The following is a 25,702-nucleotide window of genomic DNA, read 5'->3' on the forward strand; positions in this document are numbered from 1 at the left end:
CTTTTTTCATTGTTACTGTAACCTGAAAAGTAAAAAAGTATTAGGCTATAAAGAGCCAATATATCAGGAGATGGTTTCAATGTATCAAAAAGGGGGCAAATTCTGCAGAGGGGTAAACATAAGCTAAAGGTATCATTAAATAACAGAAACCCCAGGAAGCCTCTTTCCTTCATTCCAGAGCAGCAAGGCCCAATTTAACAGCCTGCACTGTAGCTGAATGGGAACAAATTGGAGAGAAAAAAATTGATTGTGCGGATTGCAGTTATTTTATTTGACTCTCCTCCTATCATTTTACAATGTTATGCAGCGTTAGAGTCATTTTCCAGGCTGCACTATGCTGATAATGGCAAAAAGAATGATCAGACTGTTGCCTCTACTGTAGTATTGCAAGACACAAACATTCTGACCAGAAAATATACAGTTACTAGTGAAAGTCCACAAACCTTTTGCACAGACTTCACATTTCGCTGCCTTCAAATTAAATCTAAAAAGTGATCATATTAGATTTTTTCCCCTACCGATATACACAACCTACTCCATATTTCCAAGGTGAAAGACAAATGATAGAAAATGAATGAAAATGTATTGATTGCGGATGTCTTCACACCCCAGAGTTAATACTTTGGCAGCCATTACAGCTGGTAATATTTTGTTGTAGGATTCTACCAAACTTGCACAACTCTTAGGGCAACATGTATACATTGTTTTTGTAAAAATTACTCAAACCAAGTAAATTTGGTTGGAAATTATTGATAGACAGCTGTATTCAAACCTTGTCACTGATTTTCAAGCAGATTTAAGTCAGGACTGAGACAAGACCACTCAGGAACTATTGGAAAACCATTCTGCTGTGTCTTTGGCATTACAATTTGAGTAATTGTCCCGCTGAAAAAAAAACTATAGCAGGGTTAGGTTTTAAGGAGACTACCCAGAACATGATGCTCTCACCACAATAATTGACAATACAGAGGATCAACAATATTGCATTCACTCAACATTACTTGTCTGCGTGACAAAGTTAAAAGAAGGAAGCTTGTGTTTTAAAAATAGACACTGAATCATCCTCTCTGTTTGCAACAAGGTCGTCAAGTAATACTGTGAGACAACACGGCAAGACATTTTCTTTTTGGCCTGAGTTAAAAACGACATATTTTAACTCAGGCCAAATAGTTAATGTCTTTGCCGTATTGTCTTGCAGTATTCCTTCTGTCAAATCTAATCCAACAAGACACAGTGTGAAACCCTCTGTATTTTTAAGTATTGTGGTGGCAGCATCATGTTATGAGTATGCTTGTTACCAGCAGGGACTGTGGAGTTTGTCAGGATCAAAATAAATACGAAAGAAGCAAAGCCCAGGTAACAAGTTATAGGAAAATCCACCTCAAACTTCTGAGTACCTTACCCAGTGATTAGTGAGTCTTAATTTTCAGCGGGACAATTTCACAAAATGTTATGCCAAAGACACACCAAAATGGCTTTCCAGGTATTGCATGTTCCTGAATGGTCTAGTCTTAGTCCTGACTTAAATATTCTTGAAAATCAGAGACATGGTTTGAAAATTGCTGTACATCAATGATTCACAACCAAATTTACCGAGCTTGAGAATTTTGACAAAAACAATGGATATATGTTGCCCTAAGAGCTGGTAGAATCTTATTAAAAATTATTCACAGCTGTAATGGTTGCCAAAGGTGCTTCCACCAAATATTAACTCTGGGGAGTGAAGACACGCATTCAATACATTTTCAGTATTGTAGATCTGTGGGGGGGAATCCAGTTTAATTCATTTTTAGAAGTACATTGAGCCTACACAAATTAATACAAATGTCTAACCATAGAATAGAACAACAAAATATGCCAGCGTCAATGACTTGTTATAGTCATTAATAAAATAGAATGTACTCGTGCATGTTGATGTGATTAATCTAATAATGCTGCCAGTATATACATTCTAATTAAGAGCAATACAGATTAAATGACACACTGCATTAATATATGGAAATTACAAGCCAATTGCATGGCTTGTTACAGCAAATACCCTGTTGACACAATTAGATTGCAAGTTGCACCCCATGTGCCAACCTGGACTCAGGGTTGGAAGTAACATAGTAAATTTAAATCTGGAAAATGTAAATTGGTGTCATATGTTGTGTTTCGTATGGTATGTATACATTTGTGGATGTCCATCATCCATTTCGTATGATATCTTACGAATTACAATTCGTATGATATGTTATGAATTGCAATTCATACAATGTGTAACAAATCTGAATTCGGTAACAATATGTTACCGATTTGCTAAATGTATGCTATGTTACGAATTCCAATTTGTTGTGGCTAACATTAGCTAGGTGGCTAATGGGGGTTAAGGTTAGGGTTAGGGTTAAGGTTAGGAGTTAAATTAGAGTTAAATTAGAGGTTAAGGTTAGAACTTAGAACTTATGTTTAAGGGTTATGGTTAGGCTTAGGGGAAGGGTTAGATAACATATTCCGTATTTTCAAAGTAGATACAAAGTTGTAAGTAGTTGCAAAGTTGCTAATTAGCTCAAATGATGTGATGAGATTCAAACACACAACCTATGGGTTGCTAGACATTCACGTTATACACTTACCCATCCACCCCACGACCAACCACGCTACTAGCTTTTGCCTTAAGCAACCTTCTGTCTTAAACCAAATCAAATCAAATCAAATTTTATTTGTCACATACACATGGTTAGCAGATGTTAATGCGAGTGTAGCGAAATGCTTGTGCTTCTAGTTCCGACAATGCAGTGATAACCAACAAGTAATCTAACTAACAATTCCAAAACTACTGTCTTATACACAGTGTAAGGGGATACGGAATATGTACATAAGGATATATGAATGAGTGATGGTACAGAGAAGCATACAGTAGATGGTATCGAGTACAGTATATACATATGAGATGAGTGTGTAGACAAAGTAAACAAAGTGGCATAGTTAAAGTGGCTAGTGATACATGTATTACATTTACATTTAAGGATGAGCAGTGCATTCACCTTATGACATCCAGTGGAACAACCACTGTGCATCTAAATCTTTAAGAGAAGGATTACATCCTATCCTAGGTATATACATATGCATATGAGATGAATAATGTAGGGTAAGTAACATTATATAAGGTAGCATTGTTTAAAGTGACTTTATCACCTGGATGCCAGGGGAGCCAGAGCAGCAGCGAACAGTTTTGACTGATAGTGATATATTTACATCATTTCCCATCAATTCCCATTATTAAAATGGCTGGAGTTGGGTCAGTGTCAATGACAGTGTGTTGGCAGCAGCCACTCAATGTTAGTGGTGGCTGTTTAACAGTCTGATGGCCTTGAGATAGAAGCTGTTTTTCAGTCTCTCGGTCCCAGCTTTGATGCACCTGTACTGACCTCGCCTGGTCTGGATGATAGCGGGCATTGTGAACAGGCAGTGGTTCGGTGGTTGATGTCCTTGATGATCTTTATGGCCTTCCTGTAACAACGGGTGGTGTAGGTGTCCTGGAGGGCAGGTAGTTTGCCCCCGGTGATGCGTTGTGCAGTCCTCACTACCCTCTGGAGAGCCTTACGGTTGAGGGCGGAGCAGTTGCCGTACCAGGCGGTGATACAGCCCGCCAGGATGCTCTCGATTGTGCATCTGTAGAAGTTTGTGAGTGCTTTTGGTGACAAGCCGAATTTCTTCAGCCTCCTGAGGTTGAATAGGCGCTGCTGCGCCTTCTTCACGACGCTGTCAGTGTGAGTGGACCAATTCAGTTTGTCTGTGATGTGTATGCCGAGGAACTTAAAACTAGCTACCATCTCCACTACTGTTCCATCGATGTGGATAGGGGGGTGTTCCCTCTGCTGTTTCCTGAAGTCCACAATCATCTCCTTAGTTTTGTTGATGTTGAGTGTGAGGTTATTTTCCTGACACCACACTCCGAGGGCCCTCACCTCCTCCCTGTAGGCCGTCTCGTCGTTGTTGGTAATCAAGCCTACCACTGTTGTGTCGTCCGCAAACTTGATGATTGAGTTGGAGGCGTGCGTGGCCACGCAGTCGTGGGTGAACAGGGAGTACAGGAGAGGGCTCAGAACGCACCCTTGTGGGGCCCCCGTGTTGAGTATCAGCGGGGAGGAGATGTTGTTGCCTACCCTCACCACCTGGGGGCGGCCCGTCAGGAAGTCCAGTACCCAGTTGCACAGGGCGGGGTCGAGGTCCAGGGTCTCGAGCTTGATGACGAGCTTGGAGGGTACTATGGTGTTGAATGCCGAGCTGTAGTCGATGAACAGCATTCTCACATAGGTATTCCTTTTGTCCAGGTGGGTTAGGGCAGTGTGCAGTGTGGTTGAGATTGCATCGTCTGTGGACCTATTTGGGCGGTAGGCAAATTGGAGTGGGTCTAGGGTGTCAGGTAGGGTGGAGGTGATATGGTCCTTGACTAGTCTCTCAAAGCACTTCATGATGACGGAAGTGAGTGCTACGGGGCGGTAGTCGTTTAGCTCAGTTACCTTAGCTTTCTTGGGAACAGGAACAATGGTGGCCCTCTTGAAGCATGTGGGAACAGCAGACTAGTATAGGGATTGATTGAATATGTCCGTAAACACACCGGCCAGCTGGTCTGTGCATGCTCTGAGGGCGCGGCTGGGGATGCCGTCTGGGCCTGCAGCCTTGCGAGGGTTAACACGTTTAAATGTCTTACTCACCTCGGCTGCAGTGAAGGAGAGACCGCATGTTTTCGTTGCAGGCCGTGTCAGGGGCACTGTATTGTCCTCAAAGCGGGCAAAAAAGTTATTTAGTCTGCCTGGGAGCAAGACATCCTGGTCCGTGACTGGGCTGGATTTCTTCCTGTAGTCCGTGATTGACTGTAGACCCTGCCACATGCCTCTTGTGTCTGAGCCATTGAATTGAGATTCCACTTTGTCTCTGTACTGACACTTAGCTTGTTTAATAGCCTTGCGGAGGGAATAGCTGCATTGTTTATATTCGGACATGTTACCAGACACCTTGCCCTGATTAAACGTAACATATGATTCTACAGTAATTTGAGTGGCCCGGATTTACATTTACTATATTATGCCTAGTTTATGAGACCAGACTGTATGTGCTGAACTTCAAGAGGCCCACATCAAAATGCTGACCACTCTCTTGTGATTGAGAGTTAAAATTTAAATGAATTGCATTTCATACATTCTTCTTAATTACTGAAAGGCCATTTACCAATTGTAATGTTGATAACACGCTTGGTATGGGCCTTTAGCAGCATAGAGACAATCAAAGTAGTGTAGTTTCGTAGATGCAAGGTAATGGCTAGACAGACCTTGGAGTTACTTGGATACTAAGAATTTGTGTTTTTGTAAGGGTTGTCCTACATTAAACTTCGGATGCATGACAAGATAGTGTGTGTAAATCATATCATTAAATAGAACACAGTGTTGGCCTATGTTCTAAATTAAATGCTCTGGGCCTTTAAATCTATATTCAATTTATTCCTGATTAAAAGAGAACGTATAAATTGTTGCCTAGATGTTCTTTTAGTGATTAATTTGATCATCAATTCCATTGGCTCTACGTTGATTGGGTGTCATTGTCGGCTGTTTCCGTTTCACGGTGTGCTCTGAGAACAGACTGAGGAGAATGGCTGCCAGTGGAGGTTAGCGTTTCTTGATTGTTTGTGTTAACGAGGCAGACTTTTTAAAACCAATTTTAAAGTTCCCTAATTCATATTGAATGGTATATAACCACCAAGATTACACCCTGACAAAAGTATTAGACACTTAAGATTGTCTCTTCGTTTTACAAGTGAAGCTGTAAGCGAATGGCTTCCAAAGTGTATACTGGTTAGCTAGCATTACTATCTATAACGTTATCAGATGGCTAGTTTTAACCACATTTTGTCTGTTAGTAGAACTAAGTTTAAACAATTGCCTATATTTGTATGCCAATGATACTGTTAGACCTTTCACGTGTACTATCTGAGCTTTTATTATTAGCTGTCAATAAGGTATGTAACAAGCTAACTAACGTATGTCCGGCTAGCTAACGTAACGTGCCCACGTCTCGTCCTGATGAAACATAGCTAGTTGTTGGCCAGTTTGACGGTACTTGTGTAATGAGCTAACCGTCTAGCTCCATTTCAACGTGAGATAGCTATCTAGTTAAGAAAGGTGTCGTTGTTTCGGAACGGGTCTTTGTTCTGTCAATAAATCGTGCACACAAGTTGTGCTGAGTGGGTGATATCCATGGCACACTGATTGCATGCTCGCTAACGTTACTATACAAGACTATCTAGTGTGTCGAATAGTAATTTAGTATAGCCATAACTAGTCAGTTTACTAATCTCCACATGTTTTAGAATATTTCTCTACCCATTGTAGCCAGTGCGCTTGACTCAATTGTTGTGGTGCATATGCTACTAAATAATATTAACGTTTCCCACAATTTCATCATAGTGTCTGTTTAATGTCCATCATGGAAAAATGGTGTTTCTCTCCTGTGTTTCTTCCATAGGCAAGCTGTTTCAAGTACAGAATGGGAGTCCGTCAAGCACAAACTACAATGGGGTATATGCTGTTCATGCCTGTAACATCCTCCAGCAGCTCAAAGTCTTGTATGATGAAGCACAGCTCACAGATATTGTTGTTGAAGTGGACCATGGCAAGACATTCTCGTGTCACCGAAATGTCCTTGCAGCAATCAGCCCTTACTTTAGGTAGGTCTGATGTGAGCATCTTGTTTGTAGTTATCTAAAAATGTAAATGACCAATTCTTCAACTAGCCTGAGTGCCAGTCAGTTTGTGCCATCATACCAGCTTCCTGTCACTCATTGTCATGTCAATGATGGCAATGGAGTAGTATCTGGGACCAGGCAATTCTGCAACAAGCTTTCTTTAAAAAAATGTGTATTTTCTCTTCCCTCCAGGTCCATGTTCACCAGTGGCCTTACAGAAAGCAGCCAAAGTGAGGTGCGGCTCGTCGGGGTGGAGTCTGAGTCCATGCACCTTGTCCTGGACTATGCCTACACGTCCAGAGTCACACTGTCAGAGTCCAACATCCAGGCCCTGTTCACGGCAGCCAGCATCTTCCAGATCCCAGCCCTGCAGGACCAGTGTGCCCTGTTCATGATCAGTCGTCTGGACCCCCAGAACTGCACCGGGGTCTACATGTTCGCCGACGCCTACAGCCACCAGTTGCTGAGGGAGCGCTCCCAGGACTACATACGCAAGAAGGTGGGTTTTATTCTAAGAAAAAGCTGTTCTATTACACTATTGTGCTTCACTTGGCTTGCCATTTGGGAAGGATTAATGTATCAATGTCATTAAAATGGCCTTATAATTACAATAATGTGAAAACACAAGTAGCATAAAGTAGTTGACACTTATATTTTAGGATAGCATTCCAGGTCTTTATCTGTTAGTTGAGCATTCTGCGACAAATGACTGAGTTCTAGGTGAAATGTGACATGTGGTGTTGTGCTGTTGTAGTTCCTGTGTGTGGCGCGGGAGCAGGAGTTCCTCCAGCTCACCAAAGAGCAGCTGGTGAGCATCCTGAACAACGATGACCTGAACGTGGAGAAGGAGGAGCACGTGTATGAGAGCATTGTGCGCTGGCTGGAGCACGACCGCTCCCGCAGGGAGGCCCACCTGGCTGAAGTGTTCTCTCAATGCATCCGCCTGCCACTCCTGGATAACTCCTTCCTCAGCCGCATCCCACCCCCCTTTGCCTGCGCCCTCTCCAGAGACTCTGCCATGGCCGGTCTCAACGGCACCAACGGATGCCCCCAGCGCTTGGGCATGACCGCCTCTGAGATGGTCATCTGTTTTGATGCGGAACACAAACACTCAGGGAAGAAGCAGACTGTGCCTTGCCTGGATACCACTGCTGGGAAGGTTTTCAAGCTCTGCAAGCCCCCCAATGACCTGCGGGAGGTGGGCATCCTGGTGTCATCAGAGAACGACATCTTCATCGCCGGGGGCTACCGCCCTAGCAACAATGAGGTGTGCATCGACCACCGTGCGGAGAGTGACTTCTGGCAGTACGAGCACGCAGGGAACCGTTGGCTGTGGCGTTCGCCCATGCTGCGGGCCCGGATCAGCTGCAGGCTGGTCCACTGCTGCGGGAAGCTGTATGCCCTCGGGGGCCGTGTGTATGAGGGTGATGGGAGGAATGCACTGAAGTCAGTGGAGTGTTACGATGCCAGAGACAACTACTGGACCGCCGTCAGCCCCATGCCTGTAGCCATGGAGTTCCACAGTGCTGTGGAGTACAGAGACCGCATCTACATCCTCCAAGGTGAGGCGGAATAGTGGAGACACTGTTTATGTTTTTCTTAACACTCAGTGGTGGTGCTTTTTTCTGTTTCTCAGGTGAATACTTCTTCTGTTTTGACCCTCGCAAGAACTACTGGGGCCACCTGGCCCCCATGAGAGTCCCCCGGAGCCAGGGCCTGGCTGCCTTACACAATAACTGCATCTACTACATTGCTGGCATCTGCAGGAACCACCAGCGCACCTTCACCATGGAGGTCTACGACATCGAGCAGAACACCTGGGCCCGCAAGAGAGACCTTCCGTTCGACCAGGCCACCAGCCCCTACATCAAGGCCCTGCTCCTCCAGGGCAAGCTGCAGCTGTTTGTCCGCGCCACACAGGTCATGGTGGAGGAACATGTGTTCCGTACCAGCAGGAAGAACTCCCTCTACCAGTACGACGACGAGGCGGACACATGGACCAAAGTCTACGAGACGCCCGACCGCCTCTGGGACCTTGGTCGCCATTTTGAGTGTGTAGTGGCCAAACTGTACCCACAGTGTCTTCAGAAAGTTCTCTGAGAGGGCCGTAGGTGACAGGTTCCCTCCTCCACGAAGAGGGAGTGTGCGTTGTCCTGCGTGCCTGGTACTGTCCTGTGTTTGCACCACAAGGACTGTTGAGTGTAGTCTTAAAGCGTTCATGGTTCAACACGATCAAATTGGTGTGGTTTTAAAAGAGAGCAGAATTTTTTTTTTTTTTTCTCCAGTCGTAACCAAATACCCATACTGATACTTGTTTTACAGTATAGTACAATGAATCATAAGTGCAATTATCTTCTTGCCATTTTGTTCCATTTTATTGTGTGGACCCCTGGAAGAGTAGCTGCGGCTTTCGCAAAACAACTAATTGGGATCCTAATAAAATACCATTCTTAAAAGGATATATAGGTTAGAATTTTTACAATTGATATGCATGCAGTTGCGGGATCAATATGAAGTGCCCTCTTATTGTCATGTCAGCATGAAGTGAGAATTATTAATAATTTTAGTCTTTATTCATACGGGTAAGATGGGCGGTGATGCTCAGATTGATGGGGTTTTGTCTTTGACTGCTCATTGCGCCCTACAGCAAGCTCGTCTTTGAAAGTGTTTATTAGTTGTGTGTGTGCTAGTGATTTAGGTTTATTTCAATCGGTGGTAGGAGGCAGGTATGTTATTTTGTGAAATGCATACTTTGCTTTTAAGAGAAGACCTTCGCTGTGTCAACCAATGTGCTGTTTGGCTTTGTTGTAGTTGGATTAATAATTTTTGCATTCGTAGATTAACTTCACACTCGCAGCTGACATCCATATTGTTGTAACAAGTGTCACATGCCAAGACAACTCTAAGTTAGACTATTCACTCTCCACATTGGAGAAACAAGCATGGCGTCAGGTGTGTGTGGCTTAAGTGAGACATTTTGAACCATGCAACAGTTTGCTTTGGTAGCAACTCAGCAGTCAGGTAAGGAGCGAAGGTACGTGGTTCAGTCAGATTCATTGATTTGTCCAAAGTGTGGGCAGCTTGCTGCAGCAGTGTTTTCTGTGGATATACATTTTTTTCAGCATGTCTATTGATTAGAAGCTTTAGAAGTGTTTGGAATAACCTACCTCTTAAATGCCAAAATGCATTTCAGAACTTGGTTCATCTGAAAAGTGGATAAAGTTTCTAGTAGCAATAACTAAGGAAACGTTGATACAATTAGGTTTACCCTTGTGGAAGTGCATTCACTTTTCAAGCTTAATTTGTGTACTTTAGGTGAAACCGCTCAATATTGGCTGTGTGGCTGGCTGATGTACAGTAGTTTGAGGAGAGAAATGGAGATTGTTGGTGTGTAACTTGGCGCAGATCCCAATGGCTGTCATTGTGCCTGTGGGTGGGTGCATCGGATAGTAGTCCTGTGTGTTTAGCCTGGCGAGGCAGTGTCTCAAGTCTTACTCATCATTGCACTGAATCACTCTCCAATAGTCAGTCACTGCAAACTTTACCAAGCACTGTCCTGGACAGAACTACCAGTGTTGGGCACAACTTTACATCCTTTACACATGAAACTATCTGTACATGCAATCACATGGAGGAAAAACAAGAGAACTTGGCCCTGCTTTTTTGACAGTCTTGTATGTAATAATTGGGGTAACACAGCCATTGAGTGACGGTTCCCTATGAACTGCAACATTTAATGATGTCAATAATTTCCTCATGCAGGTTGCTGTGTCATCTTTGCACTACATATGATTTTCTCGTTAAACTTTCCCTAAAATCAATCAACAACAAAGCAATCTTGGGATATACAGTTCTGCCTGCAAAGAATTTGAAATGGGGTAAAAAATATGAAAACCCACATTCTAGGTGTGGAGGTGACATGATACACTTTTGTAAAGAAAAGGATTGCAGATCATTTGGTGCTTGTTTTGATCTGGTCAGAGCAATGCCCTCCTGAAGCCCTCACAGGTGAAAGGGGGTTTGCCCGAATGCCTAAACTCAGTCACTTGGGAACCAGGAATGGACAACTCTCAGGATTTCTATTGATACAGAGTACTGTATTTAAATGTCTTGTGTAATATACTGAACTATACGTTTGCTGTACTTGCACAGTTTTTACAAACTTTTTTTTTCCTTTTGTAACTTAAAATAGATGTGATTTAATTTCAATGGCTGTATTTCTATTTTCTATATTTAGTTATGGTGGTGATTATGTTCTGTATCCCACACATGGATATCGGCACATTATTTGATTTTCTTGTTTTAGTTTAACAACTTCTCAGTAAGCATTACATATGTAACTTCAATTTTGAGTTAATCTCCAACATGATGCAAAGCTTACAATGAATCAGCCAATCGATGTGCTTTCTGTGCAACAGCCGTAGTTGGCCTTGTGCAGCCATATCAAAGCTCATTGAAGACCTGTACGTAAGCATTGTCCACAGATGGCAACTAGCAGTGGACTCTTCCTGTATTTATTTTTGTTTGGTTTGTCTTTGTAGGGTTTGGGGGGGATTGGTGGTTGAGCTCAACTGTGAAATTCACATTGCACATATTTTGAGAATAAAATTTGATAACCTATTGGTGACTACTTGCCATATGATTATTTGGTGCTTTATTATCAGCAAACCTTGTACTACCCTTGTCTAGCTAGCTATTTTTTATAAAAAGTAACCTCACATTGTTCAACTCCCAGTTGAATTCGGCGCATGTGATGAATACAAAACAATTTGGTACCTTTTCAATAGATAAAGTTACAACATTTGTAACAAATATAGCTAGCAAGCTGCCATGACGTCACTGAGTAAGGACATTCTAGTGTCCTGGGTAGTGAAAGATGGGACCAATGTCGGTTTGCATAAAATATAAATAACGACCAGAATCGATTGCCTAGTAAATCAAATTCATAGCCTTTTGGGAGTAGAAGACTGTTCGAATTCATTCAATGAACCACCAGGGGGAAATGAGGTGACACGTGTCTAAAATCTTCTGAAAAGTACTATCGATTTGTTTCAGAAACTTTCAGGGTTGTCCTCGGAGTTCAAGTGCTGGGCTTTGTATTTTCGTGGTCAAGGTAAGATTGTTTTATTTATGTCTCGCACCCAATATGTTAAACGTTTCAACTTGTATGTGTGCACTCCGAGTCGGATATCCACGTGTACCAACCAAATTCGAGGCTTCCTGAATTTGTTGAGTATCGCAAATGGTCATTATGCTAGCTCCTTAAAATGAAAACACGTAATTTGGATTTTTAAATTGACTCCATATGTAGGATCTGGAGAGATGATGCACCTTCACAAGCCAACAGCTAAAACGTATTCTTTACGTTCTTCTGTGCGTCTCATCAGGTAGTCTTGATGCAACTCGTACATCGGCTAGTTTGAAATACTTAACTAAACTTAGCAATGATCAGCCTGGTCTCAGACTAGACATAACATAGTACACGTAAATCTCAGGCACTCAAATTAGTGCGCTTGGTATGGTTACTTAAGGCAAAAACAAACGTAGGATGGTTGGTTGGTGTAGGTGTATAGGGCAAACTTCTAGCAACCTAAAGGTTGTGACTTAGATTCTCATCCCGGACAATGTGAGCTAATTAGCATATGTTCAACTACTTACTATGTTAGCCAATCCTTATCCCTAAACTTCACCCTTGAACTCAAGTCCTAAATCTAACCCTATCTTAGCTAACGTTAGCAAACGAGCTAAAGTTCACGTAGTTAGAATTCGTAACATACTTTTTTTTGCTAATTTGTGACATATTGTACCAATTGTAATTCGTAACATAGCATATGAAATGACTGATGGACATCTACAAACGTGTACATGCCTTACGAAACATATACTAAATGGAGAATCACTGATGTACGTACAGAATAATACAAAATGCTTTGAGACCAGGTTGAAATGATTGACACAGCAACATAAAAACATGCAACCTATGAGTATGAGTCTAAAAAGCAGAGTAAATGAACAAATCAATTGGAATTACACCATCTACAACAATAGCATATATTGAAAGTCTATTTACTAATGGACATTTCCATATATAAGGACCCATGAGCACCAATGTGAAGTTCATAGAGCATGTTAAATGTGGTTTCAAATGAAAGCTAAGTATATTTTTGAGAATTTAAGGCATATATATATATATACATTGTCCAACAATTTTCTATCCTAAATGTTAGGAATAAGTAAAAGGGATCTCACATGCTGACTGCGTGCGCAAGTGTTGCAAAATAAATGTACACATACATGTTACTCTGATTCCAAGACGGCGTAGCAGTCGAACGTCTGTTTGTCTTGTCCTGTCCAATGTATATATTTTTCTTCGTACATATTTTTTACATATTTGTTTTATCTCAATTTCCATCTACGGACTGAACATACTCTCCGCCTCACCCAATGTGGTATGGATATGCAATGTTTTACACTTTAGCACCAGAACCCCAATAAGCAGCTAGCCAGCTAACTAGCTAGTAGTCAGCCACTGTTAGCGGTCATCACCGTTAACTTCTGACATCAGCCAGCCTCAGCCCGGTCAATGTCTGCCAGTGTGCACAGCGTGATATCAACCCAGAGCATATCGGACTGCTTTTTCTCTACCACATCTTCAGATTCTTACTAAAGCTCTGAAACTTTACAACGGAACATTGCAGCTAGCTAGCAGCTATCCGAGTGGCTACTCCTGGCTAACGTCTCTGTCCCTAAGCAAGCACCAGTTAGCCTGGAGCTAGACTCATCTCCCGGCTAGCAGAAGAGGTCCATCATCCAATTATTGGGCTACAGTACCTATTTTGCCAATACCTGGGCCGTTTTACTGCCGCCACGGAGCCCCGCCGATCCATCACGACTGGTCTGCCGACATAACCATCCCAGGGGGTTTCAATAGGCTCTTCCATTGCGACGTCCATCGAAAGCCCATTTGCTAGCCAGAGCACGCTAGCTGTCTAAATCGCCATGCCTCAAGCTCGCCTAGCTACTCACTGGACCCTATGATCACTCGGCTACACATGTCTCTCCTTAATGTCAATCTTCCTTATCTATTGCTATTTTGGTTAGTGATTATTGTCTTATTTCACTGTAGAGCCTCCAGCCCTGCCTTAGCAGGGCTATTGTTCCACCCCCAACACATGCGGTGACCTCACCTGGCTTAAATGGTGCCTCTAGAGACAACCTGTCTCATCGTCACTCAATGCCTAGGTTTACCTCCACTGTATTCACATCCTACCATACCCTTGTCTGTACATTATGCCTTGAATCTATTCTTCCGCGCTCAGAAATCTGCTCTTTTTACTCTCTGTTCCGAACGCACTAGACAATCAGTTCTTATAGCCTTTAGCCGTACACTTATCCTACTCCTTCTCTGTTCCTCTGGTGATGTAGAGGTTAACCTAGGCCCTGCAGCCTCTAGCTCCATTCCCATTCTCCAGGCGCTCTCATTTGTTGACTTCTGTAACCGTAAAAGCCTTGGTTTCATGCATTTTAACATTAGAAGCCTCCTCCCTATGTTTGTTTTGTTCACTGCTAACCCTAACCCTAACCCTAGACCCCCTTCAGCCCCCGCTGTGCCCTGGATCCCATATGTGAATTGATTGCCCCCCATTTATGTTCAGATTTCATAATATTAGGTGACCTAAACTGACTGGGACATGCTAAACATCTTTGGGGTAGAGGACAGTATTAGAAACTTTGGATGAAAGCGTGCCCAAATTAAGCTGCCTGCTACTCAGCCATAAAAGCTAGAATATGCATATTATTAGTAGATTTGGGTAGAAAACACTGAAGTTTCTAAAAGTGTTTGAATGGTGTCTGTGAGTATAACAGAACTCATATGGCAGGCACAAACCTGAGAAAAAATCCTACCAGGAAGTGTGACATCTGAGGTTTGAAGTTTTTTAACCCCTATCGAATACACAGTGGGATATTGGTAATTTTGCACTTCCTACGGTTTCCACTAGATGTCAACAGTCTTTAGAATCGAGTTTGATGCTTCTAATCTAAAGGAGGGGCTCATAAGAGCTCTTTCAGTGAGTGGTCTGGCAGAGTGCCACAGGCTCAGTCTCACGCGCTCAGGTTAAAGGTTCCACAAACCTTCCACTTCATTTCTGCAGACAAAGGAATTGTCCGGTTGGAACATTATTGAAGATTTATGTAAAAAACATCCTAAAGATTGATTTTATACATTGTTTGACGTGTTTTTACTAACTGTAACGGAGCTTTTTTGACTTTTCGTCTGAAACTAGTAAACACACTTTATGAATGTGGATTACTGGACTGAACTCGCTAACAAAATGAGCTATTTTGACATAAATGATGGAGATTATCGAACAAAACAAACATTTTTGTGCAACTGGGATTCCTGGGAGTGCATTCTGATGAAGATCATCAAAGGTAAGTGAATATTTATAATGCTATTCTGACTTTATTTTTATTTATTTCACCTTTATTTAACCAGGTAGGCTAGTTGAGAACAGGTTCTCATTTGCAACTGCGACCTGGCCAAGATAAAGCATAGCAGTGTGAACATACAACACAGAGTTACACATGGAGTAAACAATTAACAAGTCAATAACACAGTAGAGAAAAAAAAGGGGAGTCTATATACAATGTGTGCAAAAGGCATGAGGAGGTAGGCGAATAATTACAATATTGCAGATTAACACTGGAGTGATAAATGATCAGATGATCATGTACAGGTAGAGATATTGGTGTGCAAAAGAGCAGAAAAGTAAATAAATAAAAACTGTGGGGATGAGGTAGGTGAAAATGGGTGGGCTATTTACCAATAGATTATGTACAGCTGCAGCGATCGGTTAGCTGCTCAGATAGCTGATGTTTGAAGTTGGTGAGGGAGATAAAAGTCTCCAACTTCAGCGATTTTTGCAATTCGTTCCAGTCACAGGCAGCAGAGTACTGGAACGAAAGGCGGCCGAATGAGGTGTTGGCTTTAGGGATGATCAATGAGATACACCTGCTGGATTGCGTGCTACGGATGGGTGTTGCCATCGTGACCAGTGAGCTGAGATAAGGCAGAGCTTTGCCTAGCATGGCCTTGTAGATGACCTGGAGCCAGTGGGTCTGGCAACGAATATGTAGCGAGGGCCAGCCGACTAGAGCATACAAGTCGCAGTGGTGGGTAGTATAAGGTGCTTTAGTGACAAAACGGATGGCACTGTGATAAACTGCATCCAGTTTGCTGAGAAGAGTGTTGGAAGCAATTTTGTAGATGACATCGCCGAAGTCGAGGATCGGTAGGATAGTCAGTTTTACTAGGGTAAGCTTGGCAGCGTGAGTGAAGGAGGCTTTGTTATGGAATAGAAAGCCGACTCTTGATTTGATTTTCGATTCGAGATTTTTGATATGGGTCTGGAAGGAGAGTTTGCAGTCTAGCCAGACACCTAGGTACTTATAGGTGTCCACATATTCAAGGTCAGAACCATCCAGTGTGGTGATGCTAGTCGGGCAAGCGGGTGCAGGCAGCGATTGGTTGAAAAGGTGGTCCTTCGTTACAAGAGCATGGCGCTTGTAACGCCAGGGTAGTGGGTTCGATCCCCGGGACCACCCATACGTAGAATGTATGCACACATGACTGTAAGTCGCTTTGGATAAAAGCGTCTGCTAAATGGCATATATTATTATTATTATTATAAAAGCATGCATTTGGTTTTACTAGCGTTTAAGAGCAGTTGGAGGCCACTGAAGGAGTGTTGTATGGCATTGAAGCTCGATTGGAGGTTAGATAGCACAGTGTCTAATGACGGGCCGAAAGTGTACAGAATGGTGTCGTCTGCGTAGAGGTGGATCAGGGAATCGCCCGCAGCAAGAGCAACATCATTGATATACACAGAGAAAAGAGTCGGCCCGAGAATTGAACCCTGTGGCACCCCCATAGAGACTGCCAGAGGACCGGACAACATGCCCTCCGATTTGACACACTGAACTCTGTCTGCACAGTAATTGGTGAACCAGGCAAGGCAGTCATCCGAAAAACCGAGGCTACTGAGTCTGCCGATAAGAATATGGTGATTGACAGAGTCGAAGGCCTTGGCAAGGTCGATGAAGACGGCTGCACAGTACTGTCTTTTATCGATGGCGGTTATGATGTCATTTAGTATCTTGAGTGTGGCTGAGGTGCACCCGTGACCGGCTCGGAAACCAGATTGCATAGCGGAGAAGGTACGGTGGGATTCGAGATGGTCAGTGACCTGTTTGTTGACTTGGCTTTCGAAGACCTTAGATAGGCAGGGCAGAATGGATATAGGTCTGTAACAGTTTGGGTCCAGGGTGTCTCTCCCTTTGAAGAGGGGGATGACTGCGGCAGCTTTCCAATCCTTGGGGATCTCAGACGATATGAAAGAGAGGTTGAACAGGCTGGTAATAGGGGTTGCGACAATGGCGGCGGATAGTTTCAGAAATAGAGGGTCCAGATTGTCAAGCCCAGTTGATTTATACGGATCCAGGTTTTGCAGCTCTTTCAGAACATCTGCTATCTGGATTTGGGTAAAGGAGAACCTGGAGAGGCTTGGGCGAGGAGCTGCGGGGGGGCCGGAGCTGTTGGCCGAGGTAGGAGTAGCCAGGCGGAGGCATGGCCGGCCGTTGAGAAATGCTTGTTGAAGTTTTCGATAATCATGGATTTGTCAGTGGTGACCGTGTTCCCTAGCCTCAGTGCAGTGGGCAGCTGGGAGGTGGTGCTCTTTTTCTCCATGGACTTTACAGTGTCCCAGAACTTTTTGGAGTTGGAGCTACAGGATGCAAACTTCTGCCTGAAGAAGCTGACCTTAGCTTTCCTGACTGACTGCGTGTATTGGTTCCTGACTTCCCTGAACAGTTGCATATCGCGGGCACTGTTCGATGCTATTGCAGTCCGCCACAGGATGTTTTTGTGCTGGTCGAGGGCAGTCAGGTCTGGAGTGAACCAAGGGCTGTATCTGTCCTTAGTTCTGCAATTTTTTGAACGGAGCATGCTTATCTAATATGGTGAGGAAGTTACTCTTAAAGAATGACCAGGCATCTTCAACTGACGGGATGAGGTCAATGTCCTTCCAGGATACCAGGGCCAGGTCGATTAGAAAGGCCTGCTCACAGAAGTGTTTTAGGGAGCGTTTGACAGTGATGAGGGGTGGTCGTTTGACTGTGGCACCGTAGCGGATACAGGCAATGAGGCAGTGGTCGCTGAGATCCTGGTTGAAGACAGCGGAGGTGTATTTGGAGGGCCAGTTGGTCAGGATGACGTCTATGAGGGTGCCCTTGCTTACAGAGTTAGGGTTGTACCTGGTGGGTTCCTTGATGATTTGTGTGAGATTGAGGGCATCTAGCTTAGATTGTAGGACTGCCGGGGTGTTAAGCATATCCCAGTTTAGGTCACCTAACAGAACAAACTCAGAAGCTAGATGGGGGCAATCAATTCACAAATGGTGTCCAGGGCACAGCTGGGAGCTGAGGGGGGTCGGTAGCAGGCGGCAACAGTGAGAGACTTATTTCTGGAGAGAGTCATTTTCAGAATTAGTAGTTCGAACTGTTTGGGTATGGACCTGGAAAGTATGACATTACTTTGCAGGCTATCTCTGCAGTAGACTGCAACTCCTCCCCCTTTGGCAGTTCTATCTTGACGGAAGATGTTATAGTTGGGTATGGAAATCTCTGAATTTTTGGTGGCCTTCCTGAGCCAGGATTCAGACAGGGCAAGGACATCAGGGTTAGCAGAGTGTGCTAAAGCAGTGAGTAAAACAAACTTAGGGAGGAGGCTTCTAATGTTGACATGCATGAAACCAAGGCTTTTTCGATCACAGAAGTCAATAAATGAGGGTGCCTGGGGACATGCAGGGCCTGGGTTTACCTCCACATCACCCGCGGAACAGAGAAGGAGTAGTATGAGGGTGCGGCTAAGTGCTATCAAAACTGGTCGCCTAGAGCATTGGGGACAGAGAATAAGAGGAGCAGGTTTCTGGGCATGGTAGAATATATTCAGGGCATAATGCACAGACAGGGGTATGGTGGGGTGCGGGTACGGCGGAGGTAAGCCCAGGCACTGGGTGATGATGAGAGAGGTTTTATCCCTGGACATGCTGGTTGTAATGGGTGAGGTCACCGCATATGTGGGAGGTGGGACAAAGGAGGTATCAGGGGTATGAGGAATAGGACTAGGGGCTCCATTGTGAACTAAAACAATGATAACTAACCTGAGCAACAGTATACAAGGCATATTGACATTTGAGAGAGACATACAGCGAGGCATACAGTAAACACAGGTGTTGAATTGGGAAAGCTAGCTAAAACAGTGAGACAACAGCTAATCATCTAGCATAACAACAGCAGGTGAGATGACATTGACTAGGCAACTTGGCCGACAGATAAAACAAACAAGCAGAATGGAGTACCGTGATTAATGGACAGTCCAGCGTGCATCAGCTATGCAGCCACGTGATCAGAGTCCAGGGGGCAGCGGTGGATGGGGCAGGGGGGCTGGGCTGGCGAGTGTTATCCAGGTTAAGAAAACTAACAATGACTAAATAGCTTGTAGCTAGCTAGCTGGTTAGCTTCTGGAGGTTCTTGAGTGTGTTCTAGAAATAAAGATAATAGCGATTCCGTATCACATTGGGTGAGGCAGGTTTCCGGAAGGTATAAACACATTTTTTTTAAATCGGGAAGAGAGAGTACATATGGGCCACTGCGTTTTTGGGACGCGACGATGCAGACGGTTAGCAGGCCTGTGCTAACAAGCTAACAGATTAGCAGGCCGGGGTAAACAAGGTAGTAGTTAGCGGACCTGGGCTAAACAAGCTAGCAGTTAGCATGCTGAACTAACAAGCAAGGAGATAGCGAGTAAGCCTTTGGAGGACGTCGCGATGGGGTGAGTCTGTTTATTCCTCTTCATGCAGTGATATCGATAGACCGGTCGTAGTCAAGGTATTGTAGCTCAGGAGTATGCTAGGAGCTCTGGCCAGGCTAGCTTCAAGCTACGTGGGTGGAAACGCTAGCCAGGAGTAATCAACCAGGGTTGCTGTTTAGCTCGATAGCTAGTTAAGAAGATCCAGCAGAAGAATGTTCCGTTTGTGGTGGGAATCCGGGGGTAAGTGATTTTTTAAAAATAGGTCCGTTATGCTCTGGTTAGCGTCGCGTTGTTCGAACTGGCGAGAGCTTTCCGAGCTAAAGGTTAGTTGATGACCGGTTAGCTGAAGACCGCTAGCATAGCTGGTAGTTGGCTGGCTAGCTTCAGTTGATGGGGTCCAGGTTCCGAAGTAAATATAACTACTTTAGGAAAAATAGCTACATTGGCGGGTTGCAGAAGAGTATTTGGAAGCTTAGGTTTAGCAAAATGTTTTTAAAGATATGCGAAGAAAATAAATATCTAAAAAAAATATCTAAAACGAAAAAGAGACGATATTTACAGAGAGACGATACGAGAGGACAACTTACTGCTACGCCATCAACTAATGTTGACTCCACAACATGGCGGATATATGAATGGGCTCTGAGCGCTCTACTCAGATTATAGCATGGTGTGCTTTTTCTGGAAAGTTTTTTTGAAATCTGACACAGCGGTTGCATTAAGGAGAAGTGGATCTAAAATTCCATGCATAACACTTTTATCTTTTATCAATGTTAATGATGAGTATTTCTGTAAAATTATGTGGCTCTCTGCAAAGTCACTGGATGTTTTTGGAACTACTGAACGTAACGTGCCAATGTAAACTCAGATATTTGGATATAAATATTAACTTTACCGAACAAAACATACATGTATTGAATAACATGAAGTCCTATGAGTGTCATCTGATGAAGATCATCAAAGGTTAGTGATTCATTTTATCTATATTTCTGCTTTTTGTGACTCCTCTCTTTGGTTGGAAAATGGCTGAATGCTTTCTGTGACTAGTTGCTGACCTAACATAATGATATGTTGTGCTTTCGCCGAAAAGTGTTTTTGAAATCGGACACTGTGGTTGGATTAATGAGACGTTTATCTATAAATGGTGTAAAATACTTCTATCTTTGAGGAATTCTTATTATGGGATTTCTGTTGTTTTGAATTTGGCGCCCTGTAGTTTCACTGGCTGTTGAGAGGTGGGACAGGGACCAACATCAGGGGAAATTTCAGAGTGACAACTAAAAATACAACTTCGTAACATTAAACATTATTGAAAATGCAAGTGTCTTACACCCTTCAAAAGATTAGAATCTTGGTAATCAAACTACGTTTTCCAATTTAAAATAGCTATTACAGAGAACAAATCCCATGCTTTTGTTTGAGAAGAGCAATCAAGAACAAAAACATTTTCCGCCACGACAGTTTTTTTATTTATTTTTTAAGTGTACTGGTAGATAGAGGCGCTTGACCAGAAAGCTAGCTACAGTTTATTTTCCTGCTGTTTTGAACACAGATCATCCCGTCTTCAATTTGATTGATTATTTACATAAAAAAATACCTTGTATTACAAAAGTAGTTTGAAATGTTTTGGCAAAGTTTACAGGTAACTTTTGAGATATTTTGTAGTCACATTGTGCAAGTTGGAACTGGTATTTTCTGGATCAAACGTGCCAAATAAATTGACATTTTGGATATATGTCGACGGAATTAATCGAATAAAAGGACCATTTGTGATGTTTATGGGACATACAGTGGGGCAAAAAAGTATTTAGTCAGCCACCAATTGTGCAAGTTCTCCCACTTAAAAAGACGAGAGAGGCCTGTAATTTTCATCATAGGTACACTTCAACTATGACAGATAGAATGAGAGAAAAAAATCCAGAAAGTCACATTGTAGGATTTTTAATGAATTTATTAGCAAATTATGATGGAAAATAAGTATTTGGTCAATAACAAAAGTTTATCTCAATACTTTGTTATATACCCTTTGTTGGCAATGACAGAGGTAATAATAATAATAATAATATAATAATATATGCCATTTAGCAGACGCTTTTATCCAAAGCGACTGAGGTCAAACGTTTTCTGTAAGTCTTCACAAGGTTATATACCATGACTTTGTTGTTCTTAAGCCATTTTGCCACAACTTTGGAAGTATGCTTGCGGTCATTGTCCATTTGGAAGACCCATTTGCGACCAAGCTTTAACTTCCTGACTGTCTTGAGATGTCGCTTCAATATATCCACATAATTGTCAGTCCTCATGATGCTATCTATTTTGTGAAGTGCACCAGTCCCTCCTGTAGCACAGCACCCCCACAACATGATGCTGCCACACCCCCGTGCTTTCCGGTTTGGATGGTGTTCTGAGGCTTGTAATCCTCCCCCTTTTTTCTCCAGACATAACGATGGTCATTATGGCCAAACAATTCTATTTTTGTTTCATCAGACCAGAGGATATTTCTCCAAAAAGTACGATCTTTGTCCCCATGTACAGTTGTAAACCGTAGTCTGGCTTTGTTGTGGTGGTTTTTGAATAGTGGCTTCTTCCTTGCTGAGCGGCCTTTCACGTTATGTTGGTATAGGACTCGTTTTACTGTGGATATAGATACTTTTGTACCTGTATCTTCCAGCATCTTCACAAGTTTCTTTGCTGTTGTTCTGGGATTGATTTGCACTTTTCGCACCAAAGTACGTTCATCTCTAGGAGACTACGTCCCTTTCCTGGGCAGTATGATGGCTGCTTGGTCCCATGGTGTTTATACTTGCGTACTATTGTTTGTACAGATGAACGTGGTACCTTCAGACATTTGGAAATTGCTCCCAAGGATGAACCACACTTGTGGAGGTCTACAATTTATTTTCCGAGGTCTTGGCTGATATCTTTCACTTTCCCATGATTTACATTTACATTTAAGTCATTTAGCAGACGCTCTTATCCAGAGCGACTTACAAGCAAAGTGTCACTGAGTTTGAAGGTAGGCCTTGAAATACATCCACAGATACACCTCTATTCGACTCAAATGATGTCAATTAGCCTATCAGAAGCTTCTAAAGCCATGACATCATTTTCTGGAATTTTCCATGTTTAAATGCACAGTCAACTTATTGTATGTAAACTTCTGACCTACTGGAATTGTGATACAGTGAATTATAATTGAAATAATCTGCCTGTAAACAATTGTTGGAAAAATGACTTGTGTCATGCACAAGGTAGATGTCCTAACGAGAAATTTGTGGAGTGGTTGAAAAATGAGTTTTAATGACTCCAACCTCAGTGTATGTAAACTTCCGACTTCAACTGTATGTGGACATCTACAAATACCTAGATGTCTAGTTAGACTGTAAACTCTCTTTCCAGACTCACATTAAACATCTCCAATCCAAAATTGAATCTAGAATTGGCTTCCCATTTCGCAACAAAGCCTCCTTCACTCATGATGCCAAACATACCCTTGTGAAACGAACTATCCTACTGATCCTTGACTTCAGTGATGTCATTTACAAAATTGCCTCCAACACTCTACTCAGCAAACTGACTGTAGTCTATCAAGGTGCCATCCGTTTTGTCATCAAAGCCCCATATTCTATCCACCACTGCTACCTGTATGCTCTCGTTGGCTTGCCCTCACTACATATTCGTTGCCAAACCCACTGGCTCCAGGTCATTTGTAAGTCTATGCCACATAAAGCACCGCCTTATTTCAGCTCACTGGTCACCATAGCCACACCCACCCGTAGCATGCTCTCCAGCAGGTATATTGCACTGGTCATCCCCAAAGCCAACACTTCCTTTGGCCGCCTATCCTTCCAGTTCTCTGCTGCCAATGACTGGAACGGATTGCAAAAATCACTGAAGCTGGAGTCTTATATCTCCCTCTCTAACTTTAAGCATCAGCTGTCGGAGCAGCTTACTGATTATAGTACCTGTACACGGCCAATCTGTAAATCGTCCACCCAACTATCTCATCCCCATATTGTTATTTATCCTCTTGCTCCTTTTCACCCCAGTATTTCTACTTCTACATAATCATCTGCACATCTATCACTCCAGTGTTAATGCTAAATTGTAATTATTTCACCTCCATGGCCTATTTATTTCCGTACCTCCCCAATCTTCTACATTTGCACACACTGTACATAGATTTTTCTTTTGTGTTATTTACTGTACGTTTGTTTATGTGTAAATCTGTGCTGTTTGTGTCGCACTGCTTTGCTTGGCCAGGTCGCAGTTGTAATTGAGAACATGTTCTCAACTGGCTTACCTGGTTACATAAAGGTGATTAAAATTAAATTATTGCACCCACACTGTTCGAACTTGGTTCTATTTGTGATGCTTGATGCGCTGCAAGTTCCGCCTCTCCCATCTCCTCAAATCAAATTAGCGAGCCTATAACTGACTGATCAGTTCTTTTTCCCTCTTCACGGTTATCATAGAGCACTTCTCTTCATCTTTTTGGATCTTCTCCAAGGTCCATTGTCAGAGGAACTTCTACATTCCCAGGAGGTTTCAGAGTTGGATGAGTGGTGAGGAAGCAATCCTTACATTCACCAAAAGCACATAGCTTCGATTTCGGGTCACACATACTTGAGTTGACCATGTCCTCAAGGTTTTTGGTGGACTGGAGGCCAAGGCTGTGAAGAGAATTTGCCATAAACTGTAAATTCTCATGGGTTTTGCACTGACAAGTTTCACGATCAGTGTCATTGGGCGTAACAACCCAAAATGGCCTGAGGCGGCAGAAGGAGGTATAGGACAACTGACCTAGTTCCTTAGACTGGAATTTCATGTGCAAATTTTTCATTGTGGTGGTCGTGTGGTGGTTTGTTTGCATCATCACGGAGGAAGAAATCCTTAATTTTTGATTAATTTTTTTCTGTTCTGCTTCCTTTCCTTCCTCGTCAAAAAAGAGCAAAGGTCCCCTTCCAACTTCGCGCTCCTATTTGAAAAGCCCAACACTGTCTGGGCATGCTTCTGAAGTCAATACTTCTTCAGTATATTCACAGAGGTCACTTTTGTAATGTTTTGCTTGTTCTTCTGTTTCCTTGCATTTCTGTATTTTGTTTTGACATCTTTAATGAGAGATGTGTCAAAGAGAAGAGCCCTCTTGATACGTTATGTCACATTCTGATGTCTCAGCAGTGCTTTGACTGTTGAACGAGGCGATACAGATGCCTGTTCTCCCCTAATCCTTGCATACCTCTTCCTGAATTTTTCATTTTTCTCCTCTCCTTTGCCACTTCTGATTGTAAAATCTCTTTTTGGAGTCTACTGTGTGTTTTCTTTCTTCTAATGCGTTCCACTTGCTGGAGTTGCCTAAAACACATTAAATGAATGGTTAGGATTATAGAGGTAGAGTCAGAGATAAAGGTAAAGATTTCTTAGTAGATCGGGATTGAGGTTATGGGTTGTGGTTAGGGATTATGGTTAGAGTTAGTAGAAAGTTTAGCAACTAATAATCTTAAATGCCTTATTTTAAGCATATTCTAACCTTGAAGGCACAGGCTGATTTTCAGGAGTTGAGGGGGTGTTTGGGACTGCAGTATCGCACTAGCCTTGGCCCTGGCTCTGAGTATCCTTTTGGAATCTCTCCATTTCTTCCTTTCTGCACACTGTTCAGCTATTGTCTTCTTCTTCCCTGTCTCCTCCATTTCTCAAAATACTATCTCCTTCTTTCTGGGTCAGCATTACATCATTCTCTGTATTGCCGCTGTCTGTCAGCTGCACTAAGAAGAGGTGCCATTCTTTCAGAAAGACCTGATTCAATTGATATTTACTTATTCTTAAAATACTATACATGCTAAATATACTGTAATTATGTAATGCAATTTATGAACAAAAACACATATTTTGCAACACACTACTGCAAGATATCCATTTATCCACCCTATTGAGTGTATGTCCACCCTGTTACGTGTACATGGATAACAGGGTTTACGATAATAGGGTTGACATTTTGAGCTAAAATGAGCTCCAAGTGATCGTGATGAAGCTAGGATAATGGCTGTCACTTGAAAAGGAATTTGCATTGTTTGACAAATATATTTTGAAATGATGGAATTCAATAAACA

General features: G+C 42.8%; 2 protein-coding genes across 2 annotated transcripts in view; both read left to right on the plus strand.

Annotated features, from left to right (window-relative positions):
• Positions 1-5,535: 5,535 nt before the first annotated feature.
• On the plus strand, positions 5,536-11,341 carry LOC124031427 (kelch repeat and BTB domain-containing protein 8). The gene is made up of 5 exons (XM_046342650.1): positions 5,536-5,644; positions 6,502-6,703; positions 6,914-7,220; positions 7,476-8,283; positions 8,358-11,341. The coding sequence occupies exons 1-5, from the start codon at positions 5,629-5,631 to the stop codon at positions 8,819-8,821; spliced, it is 1,797 nt and encodes a 598-aa protein (XP_046198606.1). The 5' UTR covers positions 5,536-5,628; the 3' UTR covers positions 8,822-11,341.
• A 269-nt stretch (positions 11,342-11,610) lies between these two features.
• LOC124031428 (monocarboxylate transporter 2-like) overlaps positions 11,611-25,702 on the plus strand; it is a 30,444-nt gene continuing 16,352 nt past the window's right edge. The window contains exon 1 of the mRNA XM_046342651.1: positions 11,611-11,834. The gene's annotated coding sequence lies outside the window, so the exon portion shown is untranslated. The remainder of the gene's footprint in view (positions 11,835-25,702) is intronic.

This window comes from Oncorhynchus gorbuscha, linkage group LG03, assembly GCF_021184085.1.
Source record: "Oncorhynchus gorbuscha isolate QuinsamMale2020 ecotype Even-year linkage group LG03, OgorEven_v1.0, whole genome shotgun sequence".
Classification (NCBI taxonomy): Eukaryota; Metazoa; Chordata; class Actinopteri; order Salmoniformes; family Salmonidae; genus Oncorhynchus; species Oncorhynchus gorbuscha.

Excerpts from the sequence above, each read along its gene's own strand:
- LOC124031427 (XM_046342650.1), top strand. Across the intron at positions 7,221-7,475 it reads AGGACTACATACGCAAGAAG|TTCCTGTGTGTGGCGCGGGA; the intron begins GTGGGTTTTATT and ends GTGCTGTTGTAG. Across the intron at positions 8,284-8,357 it reads CCGCATCTACATCCTCCAAG|GTGAATACTTCTTCTGTTTT; the intron begins GTGAGGCGGAAT and ends TCTGTTTCTCAG.